Source organism: Aulonocara stuartgranti (genome assembly GCF_965226115.1).
Source record: "Aulonocara stuartgranti genome assembly, chromosome: 9".
In the NCBI taxonomy this organism is placed as follows: domain Eukaryota; kingdom Metazoa; phylum Chordata; class Actinopteri; order Cichliformes; family Cichlidae; genus Aulonocara; species Aulonocara stuartgranti.
In genome coordinates this window covers 13,041,885-13,064,684 of record NC_138960.1, presented here as the reverse complement: position 1 = coordinate 13,064,684, position 22,800 = coordinate 13,041,885, and the positions used below count along the sequence as shown (strand labels likewise).

Here is a 22,800-nt window from a genome sequence, read left to right as displayed (position 1 = left end):
TTCTTGCCATTTTTTGTGTTTCTTTTTATCGCTGTATAACTGATTTCAATTGAAAGCCTGCGTGCGCCACGAGTTCCCAGAATTCTTTGCGGTTTTACCCCTGAGTGACGTCACATTTTCAATCTCTATTCACATCCAGCAACAGCCTGAACAGCTCCTCCTGTGGTTTCCACAAACAGGGACAGACCTGTTACTCCCCCACCCCACACTTTCCACACCTTCAGCCCCCCAGTCCCACCACCTCCACCATTCCCCAAACTTTGATTCTGTTCATCTTGACGTAGCTTTTGCAGTAGGAAAAACGTTTCAGCCCTCATCTACGTGACTTCTTCAGTTTCAGCTGACTGCAGGTTTCCTCAATCTTCAACAGAACATTTGCATAATGACTGAAACGAGCACCACTGAAGGAACAATGGGCTGGGAGGTCAGTTATTGAGCATTAATATGGAAATTCTTATGAACATTGATCAACAACCACTGATCAAAGCTCATTCATCAAATGCTGTGATTGCAGCGACTCCCCAACTCTCTGAATGGTACTCATGGCCATTGATCAGCGGTCTTTGATTAATGAGCTTTGATCAGTGGTTTCAGTGCTTTCCTTCCTGCTTTGACTGCAGCTGTGTTTGACACAGGAAGACATTATTACATTCTTCACACTCTCCTGCACATTAACCACCACAATATATTTTATTCTCTGTGCTTTCAAATATGAACACTGTTTACTTTCATCTCTGTTTCATTAGTTTTTGTTAACATCTTCCTGTGCATCACTTTACAGCAGCCACACTCATTAAAACGAGACTTTGTAGGAGTTCACTTCCTCTCATGTGTTCATCCACAGCAGCTGGACAATAAAGTTTATTGTGACCCTGATACTGCAGCAGATCGCTCTCATCCATTTCCTGTTATCACTTCAAATAGAAACGAGGCTGTAGAGGTTTGGTGCAGGCAGAAAAACAGCTGCAGGGACAATGAAAAGACTTTTCTGCTGCAACTTCTCCCAGCATGCTGAGCTAATGATTAGTTGGTGTTTTTCTCCAAACACTCTCTCACTCTTCTCTCAACGTGTTCACAATAAACTGTGAACAGACACCGAGGAGAGCAGCAGAAGACCTCATTCAGGAGCTAAACTCAACATGAACTGAACTCACAGTAAAGTTAGCTCGGTGCTTACCTTTAGATGAGCCCACAAACCGAGAGAAACTCCGCGATGAAGCTGGAACTCTTTCCAAACACAGGAAACAGATCAGGGAGCAGAGACCCACGTGGTTCACGCTGATCTCAGCTACGATCCAGGAGACGAGGGTGGGCAGATCGATGCAGATATCGATCCAAAAGTCGCTACTACTTTATTCTCTTTGAATGAAAATCCAGCTTTGTCTGCGCAAACCACAGGAGCACCTGGCTGCAACCACCGGGGAGCGCCATATTGCGACCTCCACACTAACTGGAAACACGTGACTTCCACAGTAACAGGAAACACGTAAATTCAGTTTAATCGATTTTTACAGCGAAAACTAAATTGTGTTTTTTTTTTACTAGTGATGCTGCTGATAAATAAATTTGGCTCTAAGTGTTTTTAATACTCTGAGTTTATTTAAAAAACATCACCATCCCTTCAGCTTGTTCATGGCCAAAAGTGTCCATGTGTTATTTTTTATCTTTTCGTTTTTTTGTTACTTTTTCTACATAAAGGCTTTTTCATAAATTTAAAATAGTCATTACTTTTTACATTTTTTATCCTTCAAAAGCCTCTTTCTAGTACAATGCACTTGTTTGAATACAAGTGCATACAATACAGGAGTACGCTGCTAATAAAGTTACACAATTACACAGTGAATGTGCGTTTATTATTATCTTTACAAAATACCACAGTTTTTTTCTTTGTCTGTATCATTTTATTTTGTTGTATTTATCCGCGACATCTTAAATGCCGGTCCGTGAAATTTTTTTGTGACATTAAACCGGTCCGTGGTGCAAAAAAGGTTGGAGACCGCTGCTGTACAGTACAAAATGCGTTCAGGTTGTCGAATTCATATAAATCTTGGATCGCGAGCAGTGTAACCCTGAAGTGCTGTGGCCTACTGTATGTTTGTAAGTTTTCTCCTCAACACAACAATGCAGATGAAACGTTTTGCATGGTTTCATTTGGTAATACTGGACTTATGTTTCTGTGAAGGTTTGAACTTTAAGAGTGTTTAAACAAAAGAGAAATGTGTGAAAAGGTTCGTGCCTGTCTGAGAAAAGTGTATAAAGTGTGTAGTGAGAGGTTTTACGGTCTTAAAACATCTATAATAATAGTAAAAAAAATACAGTTTGCTACTTCGCAGCTTTCACCTATCACGGGTTATTTTTAGAAAGTCACTCCCGCGATAAACGAGGGACTGCTGTATTATTAATAGTAGAGTCTGGCACATCTAATTGATTAACATCAACATTATCATGCACTATTATTTTTGTTCATGGAGAGGAAAAAAATATAAAACTCTCTCTCAGCTTGTTGCCAAAAATGGCCACTTTTGTGTATGTTCACAAAATGCTGTAAAATGTATATTTATTAAAACATTTATCTACTTTTACCAACTCGACTCTTTAAATTAGCACCAGCCTTTTTCATCAAAACCAACATTTTATCTACATTTTTTTTTTTTTTACTTTTTAGATGCCAGTTAGGCTATATATAACTTTTCAGATAAAATGGTGATTAAGTCCTAATGGCATCCTTTTTTTTCATATGACCATCTGGGACAAGGCTGTCTTGCAATTGTTGAGGTAACTAGTGTGCGCCCTATTTTTCCAGGATAACTCTTCATTTGTAGGTTTTAGTAGACATTTTTATGGGACAAAGGCTTGTATTCCAACATTTGAGAGATTGTAGAAATGAGCAGTGATGCCCTTCTGCCATCTTTCCAGAACTATAAGTGATCTGGAAGCTGTTAGGCTTACTTACAGCAGTAGCACTTTCTGCTTTAAAATTACAATTCAGTGTTAATTTTACATAATATCACATGTAAATTTAGATTTTAAGTGTAATTTAACATAAATTTCCTGAATATTTACTGGACTTTCAGTTTGAATTAAGTGTGCTCCCTGTAGGATTTTGGGTTTCAATTTTTATATATTTTATTCCTTACTAGTTAAATTTACCCTTCATTTTAATTTTCATATTTATTTCCTATCCTATTCATAGTCTTTTTTTCTTTAGGTCATGAGCAGTTGTCTAAGCATTTCACTGCATATTGTACTGCGTACGACTGTGTATGTGACAAATAAAATTTGAATTTGATCTTCTTCCTTATCATCCCAGCAGGTCTCTGAGGTTATGTGACCAGGGCCTATGGGCAGAAATCTGTGCCATCAGAAACTGAATTTGAATAAGTTAAATTTGAATTTGAATTCCTCAGATTGAATCTGAATTGTAACTTGAATAAATGCTTTTGAAAACTGAATTTGAATTAGTCTAATTTGAAATTGAATTTATGGTTTGAAAATGATCATCACTAAATTGAAATTGCATTTTATATTTTGAAAATGAATTGATTTGCTTTGAAACTGCATTTTATCCTTTAAAAATTCAGCTCTCGAATAATTTCAGTTTCGTTTCTCACCATTCAGTTTCAGTTCTACAATTCAATTTCAGTTCCAAAATTCAGTTTTTTGGAACTTACATCCGGTTCCGGTTCAAGCGCAGATTAATAGAACAACGTTTTACTAGCGGACCGAAAGTGTTACTGACGGGAATCTACAGCATCTTGAGCTGAATTAAGACTTCAGAAGTCATTCGTCATGTCGAATGACCAGCGGATAAACTCTCAGGTTGGTAATAAATGTATTACATGTATAAGAACAAGCGTCATGTTAACAAATGATAGCCGTAAGGTAACTTTTATGCTTATTGTAGCTGTTAGCTAAAAACGCTAATTTAGCGTAGTTTGCCCTGAATTCAGCTTTGACAACAAATATGATCGACTGTTTCTAGTAGAATTCCAAAGTTGTCAACTTGTACCCTCTCAGAGCTCTGTATGCTTGCAGAGACCCCTACAGTAGGGAAACATGCAAAACGGTGTCCAAACCTTTGTATTTTAGCTTTATGTCTTGCACAGCATCCCAAAGAGTGTCAAAAGGACCCCCTGATGATCCTCTACCTAATCACATGAGCCAAGGTGTGAAAACGGGTGTGGGTCACAATCAGCCGAGGTTTTGGGTGATTAGGTAGAGGATGTACATGTCAGTTCCCTGAATTGTTTGTTGTGGAAAATTTAACAATAACCTTCAACACACCCAGTGAGCTTGATTTGAAGTGGGTTTAATAAACACATTGCAATGTGGAGAGAGCATCCCAGTGAAACATCAGGACCACCTCTGAATTGTGGCCACCGTCCTTACATCTTATATACAGAGACACAGACAAAGAACATTCCACAAACTCTTACATGTTGGCCCCTCTCACGGGGGGGCTATACCTCCTCCTCACAGAGAGAATTATGACCTTGTTTTCTGCTTAGCCTTCACCTAAGAATTTACATCCCTGATAAGCAGAAGGAGTCTCACTATCTGTTTAATGTCTCCCATTACATTGGCCTCACTGTGTTAACTTTCCACATGCATGTAAACTAGTGACAGGAGTGCTCTTACTATGGTAAAGTGAGAAAGTGATATTACATAACTAATGTGATATGATAGAGCTGGGCGATAGAACGATAACGATATGTATCGCGATATAACTTTTTCTCGATAGAAAAATTAAACTATCGCGATAGACCTCGCCGCTCTTGTCCTCTTAAAAAAAAACAAAAAAAACAAAAAACAAACAGCCAATCCAAATTAAGTAGCGCAGAGCCGAACCAATCACAGCCGCAGCGTCACGTCACGTAACTTGTTACGTACAGCACAAGTGCCAAGCCGCACATGTGTATTTGTTTGGGAAGCAGCCAGCCACCGTACCGCCCGGGTAATGGAGGAAATGAGTGTGCCGACTAGAAAAATCAACCGAGCGTGACCGAAGAGAAAACCGATGATGGTTCCAATGCCGGAGAGATTGTCGAACGGAAGAGCCATAGAAGTTCCGTAGTGTGAAGGTATTTCGGCTATTTCAAGTCTGACAAAAAACAGAGTAGCGTGCACTGTAAACTGTGCCGAAAGCAAGTCTGGAAATACAATAAACTGGTGCATGCACTACGTCCACACGTACCCGGGTATTTTTGAAAACGCAGATTTTTCTATGCGTCTGCACCTTTCGTCCACACGTAAACGGCGTTTTTGGTCACTGAAAACGAAGATTTTTAAAAACTCCGTTTTTGCATTTACGTGTGGACCAGAAAAACGGAGAAAACGCAGCGTGAAAGGTGTGCGCATTTTTTGACGTCACACTGTGCGCCACGTTATTGTGAATTTCTACAATACTGTTACTGTTAATTCTACTCTCTGCAGTGTTTAAATGCTTACATATACACACAGTTACTGTCCGTCCACACATACGACTCGGTTCTGCTTCTATGACCCAGCTTTGTTTACTTTTTCCCACCGAGGCTTCTAGACTTCTGATTGGCCAACATTTCTGCACGGTTAGGAATCTAGCGCCACCTGCTGCTTTGGCATGTTCATAGCAGCGTTTTCCTTCATTTCTCCCTTTATGTGTGGACGGGATTATTTTTTAAAACGAAAACGGAAAATCTCCGTTTTCAAAAATACCCGTGTACGTGTGGACGTAGCCTCAGTCTCTGACTGGAAGCGCTAATTCGTCATTCGGCTTTTGTCAGACTAAAGTAACTGTTAAAACTGTTTGAAAAGCTAAGCTATACAACAAGGAGAGATTGAGAATTTCCTTTTAGTTCTCAGTTTATTTGATATTGACAAAAGTTAGTCAGTTTTGTCTGTTCTTCTGTAAAACAAACTAAGATTTATTTTTAGAATTAATATTTTGTTTCTAAGTGGAATTGACAATTTAGTCTGTTTCGTTTGTTCTATTTTGAAACTTAAACTCTTTAGCGGCTGCCTTTTGTGTAGTTTGCAATATTTGCCTTTATTTATCTGAAAACGTCTCATGTTCCTTAAGTACATCTACCCTGTTGAACTTATTATGGGAAATAAATATTTAAATAAAAACAAGCTGCTGATTATTTCACATTTTACTTGTGAGCAACAGCAAATTTAAATCTTACAAATTAGTTATTTGGCTTATATCGTGATAAATATCGTTATCGCCTGAAATGAAAAAAACATATCGTGATATGAAAAAAATCTTATATCGCCCAGCTCTAATATGTCATAAAAAGTCCACAACACTGTCATTGATGGCTTTTTTGCATTCAGCAGTTGCCTCATTCTTCTGACAGTGACTGCTGGCGTCACTCCTAAAACTTCCCCATCTTCCTAAACAACCAAATGCCACATGTTGCCATATAGTTTTTTATTGATTGACGTGGTTCACTTTAACACAAATAGGGAAGGGGTGTTCTTTTTATTTATTCATTTCTTTGCCTGCAAGCGGAGAGTGTTTGCTAGTGCCTTCCTTAGAACATGCCGCTTATACCCTTTCTTCGTGCTCTAAATACAATGCTGTTTTATTTCTTTTTTTTTTTTTAAATTGCGTGTATTTTTTTTTTAACATAAATCTGGTTTTACATGGCCTGTCAACACAATTTAAAAACTGGTACATAGTTTGAAGTCCACACTTTCGACTCCAGTTGAAATGGAGACTCTGGGTTACTGCATCTTGTTGCTTTTAAATTGGTCATGTGATTTTGACATGCCGGTGACCCCTGAGGGTTAAAATGTTACTAGAGGAACATTTTTGTTCACAGCTGTCTCATCAGATTTTTACATCTGAACTCTGTGGAGCCCGATCTCAAGGATTTTAAGTTTGACCCTCAAACTAGAAAAGGATCTTTCTGTCTCTTCAGAGTTACTGTGATCCTGTGATGGGAGTGATTTCAGCCCTGAGTGATCACGTTGATGTTTGCACAGAGCAGATAATGAATTGAATGTTTTGGCACATTGGTAACAGTGAAACAGTTTATTAGTAACGTGGGATCGTTTGTGTTCGGAGTATGAACTGAGATTCCTGAAGCTCTTGTCACACTGGTCACAGCTGTAGTTTCCTTCCATGTGTGTACGTTCATGAATGTTACGATTACCTGAATGTGTGAAGCTTTTGTCACAGTGTCTGCACTTGTATGGTTTCTCTCCTGTGTGGACACGTTTGTGTTTTTTAAGCTGACCTGCAGTAATGAAAGATGACCCACACTGATCACAGACGTGCTTTTTAACCCCACTGTGAATCAGTTCATGTTCTTTTAAGTGATGTGATGTAGGGAAGCTTCTCCCACATTCTTTGCAGTTTTTCAGTTCTTCTCCAGTGTGTCTACGTTGATGTCTTTTTAGGGCGCATCGTTGACTGAAAGTTTTTCCACAAAGGTCACAATGAAACCCTTTCCCACATTGATGACAGGGTTGAGAACTGGATCCATCTGTGTCGCTCTGCTTCTAAACAAAGACACAAAGACAGTGTAAGTCAGTCCTTCAACACTTTTATCCTGAACGTCGCCTGAAATAAAGAGCATCTCTGCAGACGTCCAATTACATTTTACTGTTTCAGTTAACACACTCAGTTTACTGGGCTGCAATAACTACAATACTACCACCATAATACTACAGTAATACTAAAATCATAACTGACATGAAAATCTGAATAATCACTCAGAGCTGCTTTTCCATGCAGTAGAATTGCTAACATGCTAACACAGTTTAATGAGCAGAGTTGTTCCAAACAGTCAGGCTAAAATGACAAGATAACAATATAAATACATACCTCACAGTAACTGCACTTGTAGAGTCTCTTTCTGGTGTGGATCTGTTGGTGTCGTCTCAGGTCATGTGGAGATTTAAAAGTCTTCTCACACAGGTCACATTTATAAGGTCTCTCCTCAGTGTGGGTAAACATGTGTTGTTGTAACTTTGTATGTGTTATAAACGGTTTGCCACACTGTTCACAGCTGTACACATCATGTCCGGTGTGAATGCGTACGTGTCTATTTCGATTCCGTATCTGGCTGAAAGTTTTGCCACAGATGTCACAGCTGTATGCCTTAATTCCAGAGTGGGTAACTAGATGCTTCTGTAAGCTGCTACTGTGAGTAAAAGCTCTGCCACACTGATCACAGCTGTGTGCTTTAACTCCACTGTGGATGAGTTGGTGTTGTTTTAGGGAACGCTTCCAGGAAAAAGACTTTCCACACAAGTCACAGCTGAACGGTCTCTCTCCAGTGTGGATGACCTGATGATGTTTTAGTGAAGCCTTCCTAGTAAAATCCTTCCCACACTCGTCACAGGTGTATGTTTTCTCTCTCTTTCTTGGTTGAGGTTTGTCGGCCTCCTGAGAGCGCTGACTTCTCGCTCCATGTTGGTCCTGCAGTGACAGAGATACAAACAGAGGCAGTGAGTGAAATGCAGTCGTGGAACAAACTCAACCTTCAAACTCCCTCCATTAACACTAGTTTTAAACCTGAAGGTGGAGTGTGGCACCAAACACCTTAAAGGTCTCTTATCCCCACCTGCTGGTAGTAGGAACACATTACATCCAACCTGCTGTTAAAAATAATTCATGACTGTTCAAACCAATGACTGTAGAAAACGTTGTCTCTATCGCTCACTAGTGTCTGGCTAGATCATAAGCCCCGCCTCCTCTATGTTAGCAGACGGGAGTGGGGTCAGACAAAAAATAAAGAAATCTGCTCAGATAACTTTTCAATCATTAACTATAGATTAAAATAGTAAAGCCCAATATTTATGCATGAAACCAGCTACAGCTGTTTGGTAGCTTACGTTAAAATAAAGTTTGTTTCAAATATTCTGGTTAAAAGAAACAGTCTGGATGATTCTTAATAAGTTATTGTTCACAGTTACATGGACATTACTCTGTACAGCTTACATGCTCTGAGAGAAATAATTTGAAGCTTTAATATTTCTTGTCCAATACCCAGGCAACCGCTGAAACACCAGTTATAATGCCTGCGTATGTTGGTGACCACAATGCAGCTGCAGACTGAACAAGGACTGAAACCTGCTCCATCTCATTTTTATCAATTTACATAGCACCTACAACTCAAAGGTAAACATATTGCAAAATCTGTTAGTATATAAGGCTTTATCTAATAAACAGCTCATATGTCAGCTGTCAGCAGAGCTGTAGAAAGGAAAATATGTAAGAGAAGAACTTCAGATCCCGAGTGTGTGAGGACAGAGAGGATCAGCTTTATTTCAGATTTGAGGGATAAACTTTATTTTTCAGTTTGTGATGGTTCTGCTGTCTTTGTGATTCCAGGAGCTGCCCTCAGATTCAGACCTCAGCACCACCCAGTGACAGCAGACAGATCATCCAACATGTTCACATGTTAACTGCAAAATTAATTGATGAAAACAGTACAAAGGTTAAAGTACCACATGATGTGCTGTCAGTGAAAGCTGCAGCTCTTTTATTGATACAAGTAGTGCTGTCAATAGATTAAAAATAATAACCTCATAAATAATCTAATAAATCGCTCAATTTTCTGTATTTAATTGCAATCATTGATCAATATGCCAGAATGCAATTACACTTTTTGAACTTTATAGTTAAGCATGTAACAGACATTCATGCAATATAATGAAATAAATAAAGAATATTTGCGTCAATCTTTTAACACAGGTTCTCTCCTGTGAAATACAACTTTTTAAAAAGCCTATTTACTAATATGTAAGTATACATTAATATATAATATATATGAGTGCTGTCAAACAATTAAAATATTTAATCATATTCATCACAGGGTTACTGTGGATTCATTTATTCTTTATGTTTCCTTTTATATATTTCCATAAATTTCTAATTTCTTCAATGATAATAAACTCAATGTAACAGTTACTATTTTGGATTAATGAAGTAAAATATCTGTTTGTAACCTGAGGGTTTTTACTTTTACTCCTTACATTTAAAAAACAGATGAGTTACTTTTGGTCTGAGGAATTTAAGGAGAGTTATTTCATCACTGCAGGCATCAAACATCAAACCAATATGAACCTAAACAGTAACACATGAAAGACAATCCTGATCGTGTACTAATCACCAGGGTTTGAAACATAAAAAGAGATGAAAGAGGCAAAACTGTGAGTCATAGTCAGGAGTTAAAGTGAGACGTTGTTCTTCTTTCTTTTTTGCACAGCACCTGAACAAACAGGTAATTTCAAATGCAGCGTTTCTATCAACAAACATCAGCAAACACACAAACTGTTTGTGTGCAGTTTGTCTCACAGCGTGTTGCTGGCTAAAGGTCCAGCTGCTGCACATCACAGGGAGAGAAAAGAAAGAGAGCTAACTTCACTCAGAGATGGAGAAAGATTAGACACACAGGACAGGAGAGGAAGAAGAGAGGTTAGATTTAAAGGGAAGGACTGCTCAGTGGGATTTGATCAACTGGAGATTAAAGCTTACATGTAAGTCCTCATGTGTTGAAATCAGATATTGGGTCTGTACATGTGACATTGTGTTTTTTCAGGTTGTGAAAGATGCTGCAAAACAATCTGAGGCAGATTAACTGTGTTATTTAAAGACTGCATGAAGATCGTCTGCAGGTTAATGCAGGATAAACAGGTTCGTTTGTATGGAACGCCAGGACTGCCATAATGAATTAATTAAATACACCATTAAATAATTAATTAAATGTGGCAATAATTAATTAAAATTGGAATTAATTAATTAAATAAATAGTTATGACACATGTAATTAATTAATTATTGACACATTTAATTAATTATTTAATGATATATTTATTTATTTCATTTTGGCAGTCCTGGCGCCTGGCTCTCATCATGAAATAATTTTATCTGTCAGCCTCACCCATCAAACTCAGGGGGCGGGGTTAACGCTGCCCATGCAGCTTCTCTAACATTTGATTGGTTGCCGTGCAAAGTAAGTCAAAACAGGTCGATCCTAGATTGTGATGGACCGCGTTGAAGAACAGGAGGAGCCCAGGAATTATTAGAAAAATATAGTTTCCATTTATTTAACCCCCAAAAATTATATTTATAAGCATAATAAATGTTGAGCTCATAAAAGAGGTCAAAGAAACAAAACTGAACTCAGGCAAAGACTGCAACCTTAACAAACCAAATGACTGCCCAAACGTACATAACTGACCTAAACATGAAATGACATACAAGGGTATATATAATGGCTGATCAGACCATTGTGACACATGAGGGGTAACAAACAAAACACAATCATAAATCACAAACAGCAGTACAATCTAGTTTGTTAATAAACTAAACACTAAAGAAGAAAATCAAAAAACCCCATTAAACCCTAAACTCAAATATTTAATTAAATACAAATACTTTGTTTTTAAAGTAAAGAAAACACACATTCCCCCCTTCAGCAGGAAGTGGTGGTGTGGTCCAATTATCTTCCTTCATATTTAATGGTTTCAAACCCTGGCTACCATCTTTTGTCCGGCAACTCCCAGGGATGATGGCAGGTAAGAAATAAAAAGACAAAGGTTAGTCAGAAAGCAAAGAAATGAAGTAGTATGAATACATAAGTAAACTAAATGTGCGCGCTTACAAATAGAACAAATGTATCCAAACCAATCAATAAAGTTATTGGAAACTAAAATGTATTACTATGTTCAAATGAAGAATGAAAATACAAAAGTTACCGACTTTAGAGTGTGGCCACGGGTTTGGCCATCACATAGATAATCGATTGCTTGTGTAGACTTGGGGCAGCCAGTTATCCCAGAATGCAGATCAAATCACAAGCAGCAATGGTGGTGGTGTAGTTTTAAAATACCCCGTTTTTCTGTCACCAGCTACACTTTTAACAGTGTTTTAGCCGCGAATGTCGCGCCGTATGTCTGGTCAGGTTGTCAACATAGAACATGTTTGCAAAAGTGCTCAGATGTTTTCAGAGATTTCACTAGCTCTGCTAACAGTTAGCATGCAGAGTGCACCGAGGGGGTTACGTTAACCGGTTTGTTTACATATTCCACTCTCCGTGTTCCACATGTTGCATTCGCAGATTCTCATTTTCACCGAACGATCGTCTCTTTCCGCCTGGTCTTGTGTCTCTGTGCTTCTGTAACATAAAGAACGAGCTGACATTTTTCTCACGAAACCAGCGATCAGCTCAACAGACCCTCAGTTTACCTGCATGCATCCTCCCCCTCATCTGTCAGCTGTTTAACACCTGCTGCTAATTCAAGAAACACGCCTACGTTACCTGGTGATAGTCACAGTTTAACTGGGCAGCCGGTGCTCGATATAACGCAATGTCAGCGCATTTTTCTGCACAAGATAAGTAAATATAGTGTTTTCCCCGAGCGCAGAGCTGCTGGAGCTCGTTTCCTTACAGAGCACTTTATAGGCGAACAGCTTTATCAGCGGCTGATGTCCAATCACCGGCACACAGCTTTCAAACCTCAGCTGAGTTTTAGCTCTCAGTGGTTAAACGCTGGACTTCATTCACTCAGGTTCTGTCTGTCGGGTCACGTTTACTTCGCTGTTTTATTTACAACTGAGCAAATCGGTTTGGCTGAGGTTAAAGTTACGTTTCATAACTGCATAGTTTCACAGACGTTTAATGGTTCACTGGCACATGTGTTAGACCCGACTATCATCTAAATATCATCTGTTTTTTAATAGTTATTCAACTGTATTCTAAGCACCAGCTGTCTGTTAGAATGTGATTTTTTTTCTCTCTCTGTTGGCAGAGGTATAAAAATGCGCAGGAAAATCTGACATGCATGGCGAACTTCACCGACGATATTTAGGGAGGAATAAACACACATCAAACATAAATGAACCATTTGCCTGTCTCCATAATTGAGAGAATTTTCTCTTCTTATGTCAACACTCTCTCTCTTTTTTTTTTCTTTTTTTTTGCTTTTTCGGTCATGTTATGTTTACCTGTCAAAGGCTTGTTACAAACTATGAAACACATGGTGCAGACTTCTGGATGTTAGAAGAAAACTAATACTGCTCATGAAGGAGACTAAAGGCAGGAAGGTGTCCTTTAAGACTAAACATGTTAATAGGACCTCCCTGTTTATATCATAGTTTATGATATAGCACGTGTATTTCAGTAATAGCCTGCTGAGGCCACTATACGTGCTGGCCTCATATCAAATGTGAAGGCAGACTGAGTCTATGTTTGACGTTTTTTATATCTAATCTTCCTTTTCAAACATTTAAACAGCAGCGAGTCTGCAGCTGAGGGAACACAAACTCAGGTTTGCTCGTTTCTTGGATTCATTTGGTGATTTATTAAATGTATAACTGTTATTCTAATCTGCTGCTGAGTCTCTTACACTTTTCTTTATGCTGTATATTTTCACGTCTCTGGAATAGTTGGCAGTTAGATAGTCAGCTGGGAAACTTTGTGTTAACTCATGGAGCTGAGGATATCGTGGATATGCTGACCTCTCTGCGTGGTGTACAGAGCGAGGTCAGCATGATTAATATTCACAATAAAAATATTAGCCGAACATCATGAAGTCTGTATGTGTTTCATAGTGTCGAACAACCTTTGTACAGTTAAAGCCAGCAGTTACTACATGACGGAAACACCAACGTTATCTCTTTTATGTGTTTATACACAGGTCACGCTGATTACTGAACAAAAACCCAAAGATCAGATGTTAAACAGATTTATTTGCTCTCTCTCCTCCTTAAACATGTTTTTAATGTTAGTTATAATTCAGAATTGGCGACTGAAACACGTAGGACACATAAGAACATCAGGAAATAAAACACCGATAAATATAAACTCAGTAAAAGAAGTCAGCGGGGGTTACTACAGCTGTGTACCGGGGCCTGCGCTTTGTCGGTGGGATTGCTTGCGAGGCGAGCGGGTCTATCCCACGCTTTGCCGTGAGACTGGGACGACATCTCCGAAATCATCGAAGCACTTTTGCAAAGAGGCTGTATCTTGACAAACCGACCAGACACATGAAGATTAAACCACTACATTCTCGGCTAAAAAAATATTAAAACGGTATTTGGTAACACACAAACAGGGTTTTTCAAAGCTCAGTTCTGTTAGCTTCCACATGCCGGTTGTTGTGTGCTAGAAACAATGGCCACCAGGCCAAAGCAATGGTTTTGACTCGATCAGCGTTAACCCCGCCCCCTGAGTTTGATGGGTGAGGCTGACAGATAAAATTATTTCATGATGAGAGCCAGGCGTCAGGACTGCCAAAATGAAATAAATAAATCATTAAATAATTAATTAAATGTGTCAATAATTAATTAAATGTGTCAATAATTAATTAAAATGTGAAATACATAAATAATTAATTACATGTGTCATAACTATTTATTTAATTAATTAATTCCAATTTTAATTAATTATTGCCACATTTAATTAATTATTTAATGGTGTGTTTAATTAATTCATTATGGCAGTCCTGGCGTTCCATACGTTTGCTGAACTGTGATGGATTTAAAGTAAAGGACAGTGTGTGACTGGTGCACAGTGACTGTGGTGCTCATGTCACAGTTAGATTACATCAAGTGTAGCAGAGATTCATTTAAACTGAAGCTCATGATGCTGACATTCATTCACTGAGTTCCACCTTCATACCAACAGTATAGTGTCTAATATAAAGACAGTGTACTGTCAGTGTAGAGGATGGAAACCAGCCAGGACAGCTCATGAAACATCTGCTGACATCTGGTTGAATTCAGTTGTGTACATCCACAGAGAGCAGCAGGTCAGCTGATCACAGCCTGTACTATTGTTGTGATTTGGCACTGTATAAATAACATTGTATTGAGAATTGAATTGATAATAATACTACTAATATTAAAGAAGGATAATTGATTGTGATTTCTTTGTGTTTGTAAACATAATTTAAAAATACACAATAATATACAACACAGTGATATAACAGGTTGGGAGGATGAGAGTTTTAGACGTGACTGATTATTTGGTGAAACTGTGATATTTTCCTCACCTCCTGTGTTGAGCTCATTGTTTCCTCTGTAGTGACTCAGCTGAGTCCAGATGGCTGAAAATGTTCCTCTGCTGCTCCGTCAGACTCTTCTCCTCCTGCTGATCAGCTGGGACACAAAACAGATCTTTGTTAGGCTCCACACTGCACTGAAGAGTCAAAGTGTCTCATATGTTCATCTGACAACACAAAGTACAAATTTCACTCCGACTGCTTGTAGAAATCTTGTGAGACGTGTTGTGCTGCAAAGTGAGGAAACTCTCTCACTCACTTATACTTCAGGAGGAACTTTGTGACATTGGCTCTAATATTCTAAGCAGCCCTTTACTATGACAGGGCCAGAAAGTCCTATTTGAAGGTTTGGGAGAAGGACCATGTTAAAGGTGGATTGGGGTTTATACACTTTGTTATGATACAGGTAAGGCTGTAAGAGCCTGAGAAGGTGTCCTGAATGAACCTCTAAAACCAGTTTTCAGCTAACGACTCTGCTTCAGTCTGGAAAACAGCAACTACAAGTTTAAAGACTCCATCAACAATTCACACCCAGCAACAGCCTGAACAGCTCCTCCTGTGGTTTCCACAAACAGGGACAGACCTGTTACTCCCCCACCCCACACTTTCAACTCCTTCAGCCCCCCAGTTCCACCCACCACCCCCACCATTCATAATAACAGAGGCCCACACCTGATCACCACTTCACAAGTCTCTCCAGCCCCCATGGTGCCGCTCTCCAAACTCCACCATTCCCCAAACTTTGATTCTGTTCATCTGGACGTAGCTTTTCATGGGAGAAACATTTCGTGACTCATCCAAGTGACTTCTTCAGTCTCAGCCGACTGCAGGTTTCCTCAATCTTCAACAGTGCATTTGCATAATGACTGAAACGAGCACCACTGAAGGAACAATGGGCTGGGAGGTCAGTTATTGAGCATTAATATGCAAATTCTCATGATCATTGATCAACAACCACTGATCCCTTGCAGCGGGAATGGTACTCATTGCCATTGATCAGCAGTCTTTGATTAATGAGCTTTGATCAGTGGTTTCAGTGCTTTCCTTCCTGCTTTGACTGCAGCTGTGTTTGACACAGGAAGACATTTTTACATTCTTCACGATTATACTTTATTCTTTTTGGGGGAAGTGCAGCTTTAAACCTTCACATGATTCAAGTCAACCCAACAAATCAATCTGAACGATCACAGGTGGGAAAAACTTCTGTAGATAAAATAAAATAAAAATTCAATCCACAACGTGATTAAAAACATGATTTCTCCAAATCACCAAGAGCTGCACATTAACCAGCACAATATATTTTATTCTCTGTGCTTTCAAATATGAACACTGTTTACTTTCATCTCTGTTTCATTAGTTTTTGTTAACATCTTCCTGTGCATCACTTTACAGCAGCCAGACTCATTAAAATGAGACTTTGTAGGAGTTCACTTCCTCTCATGTGTTCATCCACAGCAGCTGGACAATAAAGTTTACTGTGACCCTGATACTGCAGCAGATCGCTCTCATCCATTTCCTGTTATCACTTCAAATAGAAATGAGGCTGTAGAGGTTTGGTGCAGGCAGAAAAACAGCTGCAGGGACAATGAAAAGACTTTTCTGCTCCAACTTCTCCCAGCATGCTGAGCTAATGATTAGTTGGTGTTTTTCTCCAAACACTCTCTCGCTCTTCTCTCAACGTGTTCACAATAAACTGTGAACAGACACCGAGGAGAGCAGCAGAAGACCTCATTCAGGAGCTAAACTCAACATGAACTGAACTCACAGTAAAGTTAGCTCGGTGCTTACCTTTAGATGAGCCCACAAACCGAGAGAAACTCCGCGATGAAGCTGGAACTCTTTCCAAACACAGGAAACAGATCAGGGAGCAGAGACCCACGTGGTTCACGCTGATCTCAGCTACGATCCAGGAGACAAGGGTGGGCAGATCGATGCAGATATCGATCCAAACGTTGGTACTACTTTAGTCTCTTTGAATGAAAAAGCAGCTCTCTCTGCAAACGCCTCCTCTCGTGGAGCGTCCTCACTTTGCTCCGCCCTTCTTCTTCTTCTTCTTCTTAGAAATTGTATTTGTGGTTGTCAAACAACAAAATGGTGAATTACCGCCACCAACTGGTGTGGAGTGTGAACTGGAACGTCGACCAGCAACTATTTTCTCTTTTAAAAACTGGAATAAGGCCTGATAACTTTCACTTCTTGAGCCCTTTTGCAGTAAATCAATAAGATCCAGTTTCATTTTTATGTTACTGATGTTTTGGATCAGTTACCTTCTCACAGTGTAATATAACATGTTCTACAGTTTTCTCTTTTTTGAATGATTTGAAAAGAGATTATAATCCACCATCACTGAACTGAAGAGATCTCTAAATAAGAATTTATCAATTCAGTTTTTGATCAATTTAAGTGCATTTTATTGTGCTGGCTGAGTTTGATTAGTTGATTTTAGATGATTTTTTATTAATGTATTTCCTTTTATATATAGCACTTAATCACAATAGGACAGAGGTCCCCAACTTTTTTTGTGCCACGGACCGGTTAATGCCTGACAATATTTTCACGGACCGGCCTTTAAGGTGTCGCGGATAAATACAACAAAATAAAACTAGTACCGGTACCGAAAAAAAGAAGATTTATTCATAACACACGTGAAAAGATCCAGGAAAAAACGATAAAAACGATAACAAAATAACGCTGAAAACCGATAAAAACCCTGAAAACCATACATTTCAGATCTGAGCCTCAACTCTCGCAGTCCGGTACCAAACGACTCACGGATCGGTACCGGTCCGAGGCCCGGGGGTTGGGGACCGCTGCAATAGGAGTTTCCAAGGTGTGTTATTGCAAGGTAAAGGTCATTTTCAGCTTTTTGAAAGTATTCTAATAATATCTCATCTTTTAACAGGAGTGACTGATTTTAAAAATGGGATTCTGTATGTCTGTGCAATGTTTCATCAGTCTCTGTTACTCTGTTATTTCTCTCCATACGCACACTTGTTTTGTTTTACATTGGGATTAAAGTTTCAGTTATTTGATATCTAATATGTCAGTTTTATCTGAGGTAGACGTCTCTGGCTGGACACGAACTTTGATGCTCAGCGTTTACGGTACAGAGCAGCTTTTCCTACACAATATACAAAATACTTCTCAAATCACATCTCATGGCTATATTAAGTTTTTTATGTTCTGTTTTGTCAAGATAGTGAAAACACACTAATGAAAACAAACAGCTGCTTATGTTGATTATGAGGTTAATATCCAGCTGTTGCACTAAATGAAAAACACTTAAAATGAGCAGTGTTACAATTTATGAAACTGATGAAAGATTTTATTACTAAAACATGCAGGAGTGGTTTTTAACTTAAAGGAGCCATAATAAGTCATGATACATTCATACAATATGCATAAGAGGGCAGACCATGTTTCATTCATACATCCTTCTACCAGTAATCTAGTTCATCAGTTTGTAGCTTCACATAACAAAAGTAATTTTTGTTACAGGTTTTTCAATCACGTTTGTTTTTGTGTGAAGACGAACTACACGTACCAGACCTTTCTTATCTGCAAAGGTTGTTATGATTTTTCAGAATACCCAAGACCCTTGAGGTTTTTACATTGGGATCTAACCATGACAACATCTCCAGGCACAAAACAACTTTTTATCCATTTCTGTCATTCTTGTAGCAATGGTAAATATTCTCAAATCCACAGTTTCCTTAGAGGTCTGTAATGTACTGGATTTGTTCCCACCTTCTTTTCTGTCAAATAGAACACCTCCCACCTCTGCATGAGACGGTACAAGCACTGAGCAGCTCGTTCAGCAGTACTTTTACACCCACAGTGTAGGAAGGAGCGTTACTGCAGGTCATTCTTACCAGCAGCTGTCAGACTCTAACCAGGGGTGCACATAACTTTTTAGTGAGCTACTCAGGTGAGTCCCAGGACGGTTTTTAGTACGCATTGAAAACGCTCTATTGCAGATATGCTAGGAGCGACTTCTTAGAACGGGCTCATTGAAAGCAGCATGGTTAAGACCTTGGAGACGCTTACAGCTGCCCTGAAGACTCAGAATAACACCTCCGAGTGTATACTGGGTTACATCAAGGAGAGGCGTGCTCAAAATGACACCTTCTAGCAAAAGTTGGATCACATCGCAGAACAGCTCACTCACACTGCAGTTGTGAGTTCTCAGAATCGGCTATCTGAGCAAAAGAATGACAACACCACGGAACGGAAGTTTGATACCATCATGGGGAGGCTCTCCAACGGGAGATTGAGAGACCAGTGTCGGAGTGTTAAAGAACAGCTTTGAAATTCTCCTGAGCTTTTCGCATAAAAGAAAAATCAACATCATAATGCGGCTACCTCCTCGGCGCCAGCTGTGGGCTCAAGGCTGGAGCCGAACAAAAACACCCTGATAACGACTGTGTGTTGACTGTTCTTCCCACTCCATGCAAGGCCACCTGGGTTGGCTGGCAGACTGTTTACTTAGCCTGATAGGGCAGAGGACACTGTCTCAGCTGAACTCTGGACACACATACACTAACACTAATAAGCACTCACTCATTCCCTTTCCAAATGCCTTCGATGCTTGTCCTCTCCTGGAGAACACGGCGGGTCTGGGTCCACGCTGGAATAATAGCGCAGGGCAGGATGACTGCTGTGTTTCCTTCGGATTAGTCCTCACCCTCTACCCAACCCTGTGGCTTGTCATGTGTTCCATAATGTTGTACTGTGGACATTTATGTGCTCTCTGTGCAGAGGAGTTTTTTTGTTTCCTGTTCTCATGCTGTCCTCTATAGGAGCCCAGCACGAGTAGAGGTCTCTTTTTCCTCTTCTACTTTCCCATTGTCGTGTACTTTTTCCGTGTTTTTCTGTAACGCTGCCGATCTCCGACCTGTATTCCCATGTGATGTCTATGTTGTGTGTGTAAGTTGGGGGGGGGGGGGGGTTCTATTCCACTGCGGGGCAACCTGCATGTTGCCAATAAAGCCTTGATTCATTCATTCATTCATCCCTCTGGGCTCCACGCAGCAATACTACACATGAGGGAGGTATGCCCTCAGGTGTCGGTGCGTTGGTGGTTCTTGGTGGTTCTTCGTGTCCAGGGCTGGGCGCTCTGATATATACCAGATCACTCCCGGTGGCTGCTCAGCAGGGCCTGGGTCCGGGGCTTGGTCAGGCCTCTTCTGGGGAGTGCGGGGACCCTTAGGTTTACTCTGGGGCTCTGTTGGCTCTCAGGTGACTGTTTCCTCGCGGCTGCGTGCAGCGGGGCTAGGGGAGGGTCTGTGCTGACGGACGTGGGTTACTGACCTGGTAGCCTGGCTGCCCCTGGGTGGGTCCGGGATGGGCGTGAGGTTCTGGGGGCGCTCCGTCTCTGGGCTGGGACCCGGACCGGGCCTCGGGGGCTTGGGTCCTGGTTGGTGTGTTGCCGGGGTTGTGGGCGGGTGGGTGCATGGGGGCCCAGCCCTGGAGCAGGGTGCCGCCGGTGCGTCGAGCCACCTGGGGGGCTCTTCAACTGGTGGGGGAGATTGTCACATCTTGCAGGAGCTTTCCTCTCCTCAGGAGCTCCCTCTGCAGGAGGGGGAGATACAGGAGAGGTGGAGGAAGATCTCAGCCTGGGTGTTTATTGTCTTATGTAGTCTGGAAGATGAGTGGATGGTGGGGTGGGTGCAGTTTTCTCTGTGGTGGGGTTGGGTGGACTGTCCCGGGCTCTGTGGGGCCGGGCGGCGCTGCTGCACTGGGCCCCGGTCTGGATGGGCCTGGGCCCCCTTTCCCTGGCGGGTCGCGGAGTATGGGGGTGCCTACTGGGGTCAGCGGGGGAGCTGGCCCCAGGGAGGGGTCACTTGCCCCTCCCTTCCTTCCCTCCCCATCTCCAGCTGCCTCCCTCTTCCCGCTCCACCACAACCACCCACACATGCAGGGCCTTGGAGTAGGGGTATGTCACCAGGGTGCAGAGGAGGCTACCCCCCCCCCCCCCCCCTGTCCCCTTCTGGCTGCCTCTGCCTCAATTTTATCCCACAACTTAGACATTCACATTACTCACACTCTCATTACACATACATATAGGATCTTGGGGGTGGGCACGATACACGGAGTCCAAAGTACCATCAGGGTGTACACCCCACCCCTGGCATCGTTGCCCACCTCTCAATTTTAAATACACGTAGACATTGAGGGCTAGCAGGAGGGACCATGTGCTTACCTGCTGCTCTCTGGCAAGTAGCTCCAAGCCCTCCTGGGTTTTAAATGCACCTTAGAACACACATGCATCAACACTACAATGAGCGGGTGGAGGGAGGTTTGGAGTCTTCTCTCACCCCCATTCTCTGCGACCTGCTGGAGCAGGGGGGCTAGGACTAGGAGGAGGAGTTGGCCGTCCGACTGCGGTCTGGAGTGTGGAGCCTTCCTGCTGCTGCGGAGTTGGGGCGGTCTGCCTCCCCCCACCGCAGGGAAAAGGGTAACACCACCTGGGTCTGGGTGCAGTTCCCCCCTCCAGGGGCGGGGGCACCTAGACCCGGTTTGTAGAGTACGCTTGGGGAGTGTGATCGTGTGTACAACGTCTCTTTATGTCTGTCTCCACGTTGGTTGAGTGTGGAGTAAGTGTATATGAGAGCATGAGGGTGGAAATGGATGTTTGTATCTGTGTGTGCCTGTATGTCTGTGTCTATATGTCAGGTTGGGTGTCAGGCGCCACCTCTCTGGGGACATCTCAGGCCCTCCAAGGTTTGGAGGCCTATCTCCCCCTACCACCACTTCCCCTGCCAGTGGCGGACCCCCTCAGACATCGGTGCGTTGGTGGTTCTTTGTGTCCGGGGATGGACGTCCAGGTACACACCGGCTCACTCCTTGGCGGCCGCTTATCGGGGCCTGGAGCCTGGGGCTCGCTCGGGCCACTTCGGAGGTGGGGTGCCCCCGGCCTCTCGGCCTGGGGCTCGGTCACTCAGGCGCAGCTGGCTGCCGGCGGAGCTCACGGGCTCGTCACTGCAACTCCCCCTGGCTTCTGCTCCGCGGCTGCTGAGTGAGCCCTCATCTGGGACTCTCCTCAGCTCTTACTGGGACAGTGGCGCAGCTGCCCCTCTGTTGGTCTTCCTTGGTCTCTTGTGTTCTGGGGGCCTCTGGATGTCTGGAGTTTTGATCTCCTCCACACCTGCTTCACGCCCTGGAGGACGGGGCTGTGGCCCCCCCACACCCTCTAGCAGATTATTACATGAAGGAACCTTTTAAAAAACAAAAAATCCATGCTCACAGGTGTACACACGGGTGATCACACCCACAAACTACACCCTTTTTGGCTCCTACCTCAAAGCACACTGTGTTCTGTTGATCTTATGTGCTGCACAATAATGTTTAACATTTAGTATTTACTGTCATATTCCCATATATCATTGTGATGTTGTTTATTCTATTACTCTTGTTCTCTTCTGCTTGCTTTCTTTTTTCTTTCTCAGCAGGTGATCCAGGTGATTGATATATGCATTTTTTTTCTCTGCCCGTTCTGTTGGTTTTTGTCTTTTGCCCTTCTCCCCCGTCCCTCTTCTCAGCTGTTTCTCTTTCCTTCTTTCTTTCTCCCCTTCTTTCCCCCAGTCAAGTCTGTCCCGTATTCAGTAAGTGAAAATAAAATAAACAATAAAAGGTGAATCAAATGGACCATTACGGCAAGGCTGGGATGGTCAGTTTGGTAAAGTAAATCCGTTGGGCATCTTTCTTTGCCTTTAGACAACAATTCTGATGGCAAAAGAGCCAAACGGGACAGGCCAAAAAAAAAACAAAACAAAAAAAAAAAAAAGGTTTACTCTGGCAC

The 22,800-nt window shown here is 41.6% G+C and overlaps 2 protein-coding genes across 6 annotated transcripts in view; both read right to left on the bottom strand.

The window, feature by feature from the left end:
- LOC309714695 (uncharacterized protein) overlaps positions 1–22,800 on the bottom strand; it is a 188,078-nt gene that overhangs the window by 66,308 nt on the left and 98,970 nt on the right. The window contains exon 1 of one of the 4 annotated variants that reach the window (XM_082547324.1): positions 1,178–1,562. The exons of the other annotated variants lie outside the window; for them this stretch is intronic. The gene's annotated coding sequence lies outside the window, so the exon portion shown is untranslated. Of the gene's footprint in view, positions 1–1,177; positions 1,563–22,800 lie in introns of those variants that run through there. 4 annotated transcript variants of the gene reach the window in all.
- On the bottom strand, positions 4,294–17,016 carry LOC309714711 (uncharacterized protein). 2 transcript variants are annotated; one of them, XM_082547354.1, is made up of 4 exons: positions 16,788–17,016; positions 14,991–15,096; positions 7,814–8,410; positions 4,294–7,488 (listed from the first exon to the last, which is right to left on the bottom strand). In XM_082547354.1, the coding sequence occupies exons 2-4, from the start codon at positions 15,006–15,008 to the stop codon at positions 6,823–6,825; spliced, it is 1,281 nt and encodes a 426-aa protein (XP_082403480.1). In that variant the 5' UTR covers positions 15,009–15,096; positions 16,788–17,016; the 3' UTR covers positions 4,294–6,822. The 2 variants fall into 2 exon arrangements, with proteins under 2 accessions (XP_082403480.1, XP_082403481.1); XM_082547355.1 differs by having other exon boundaries at positions 4,294–7,485.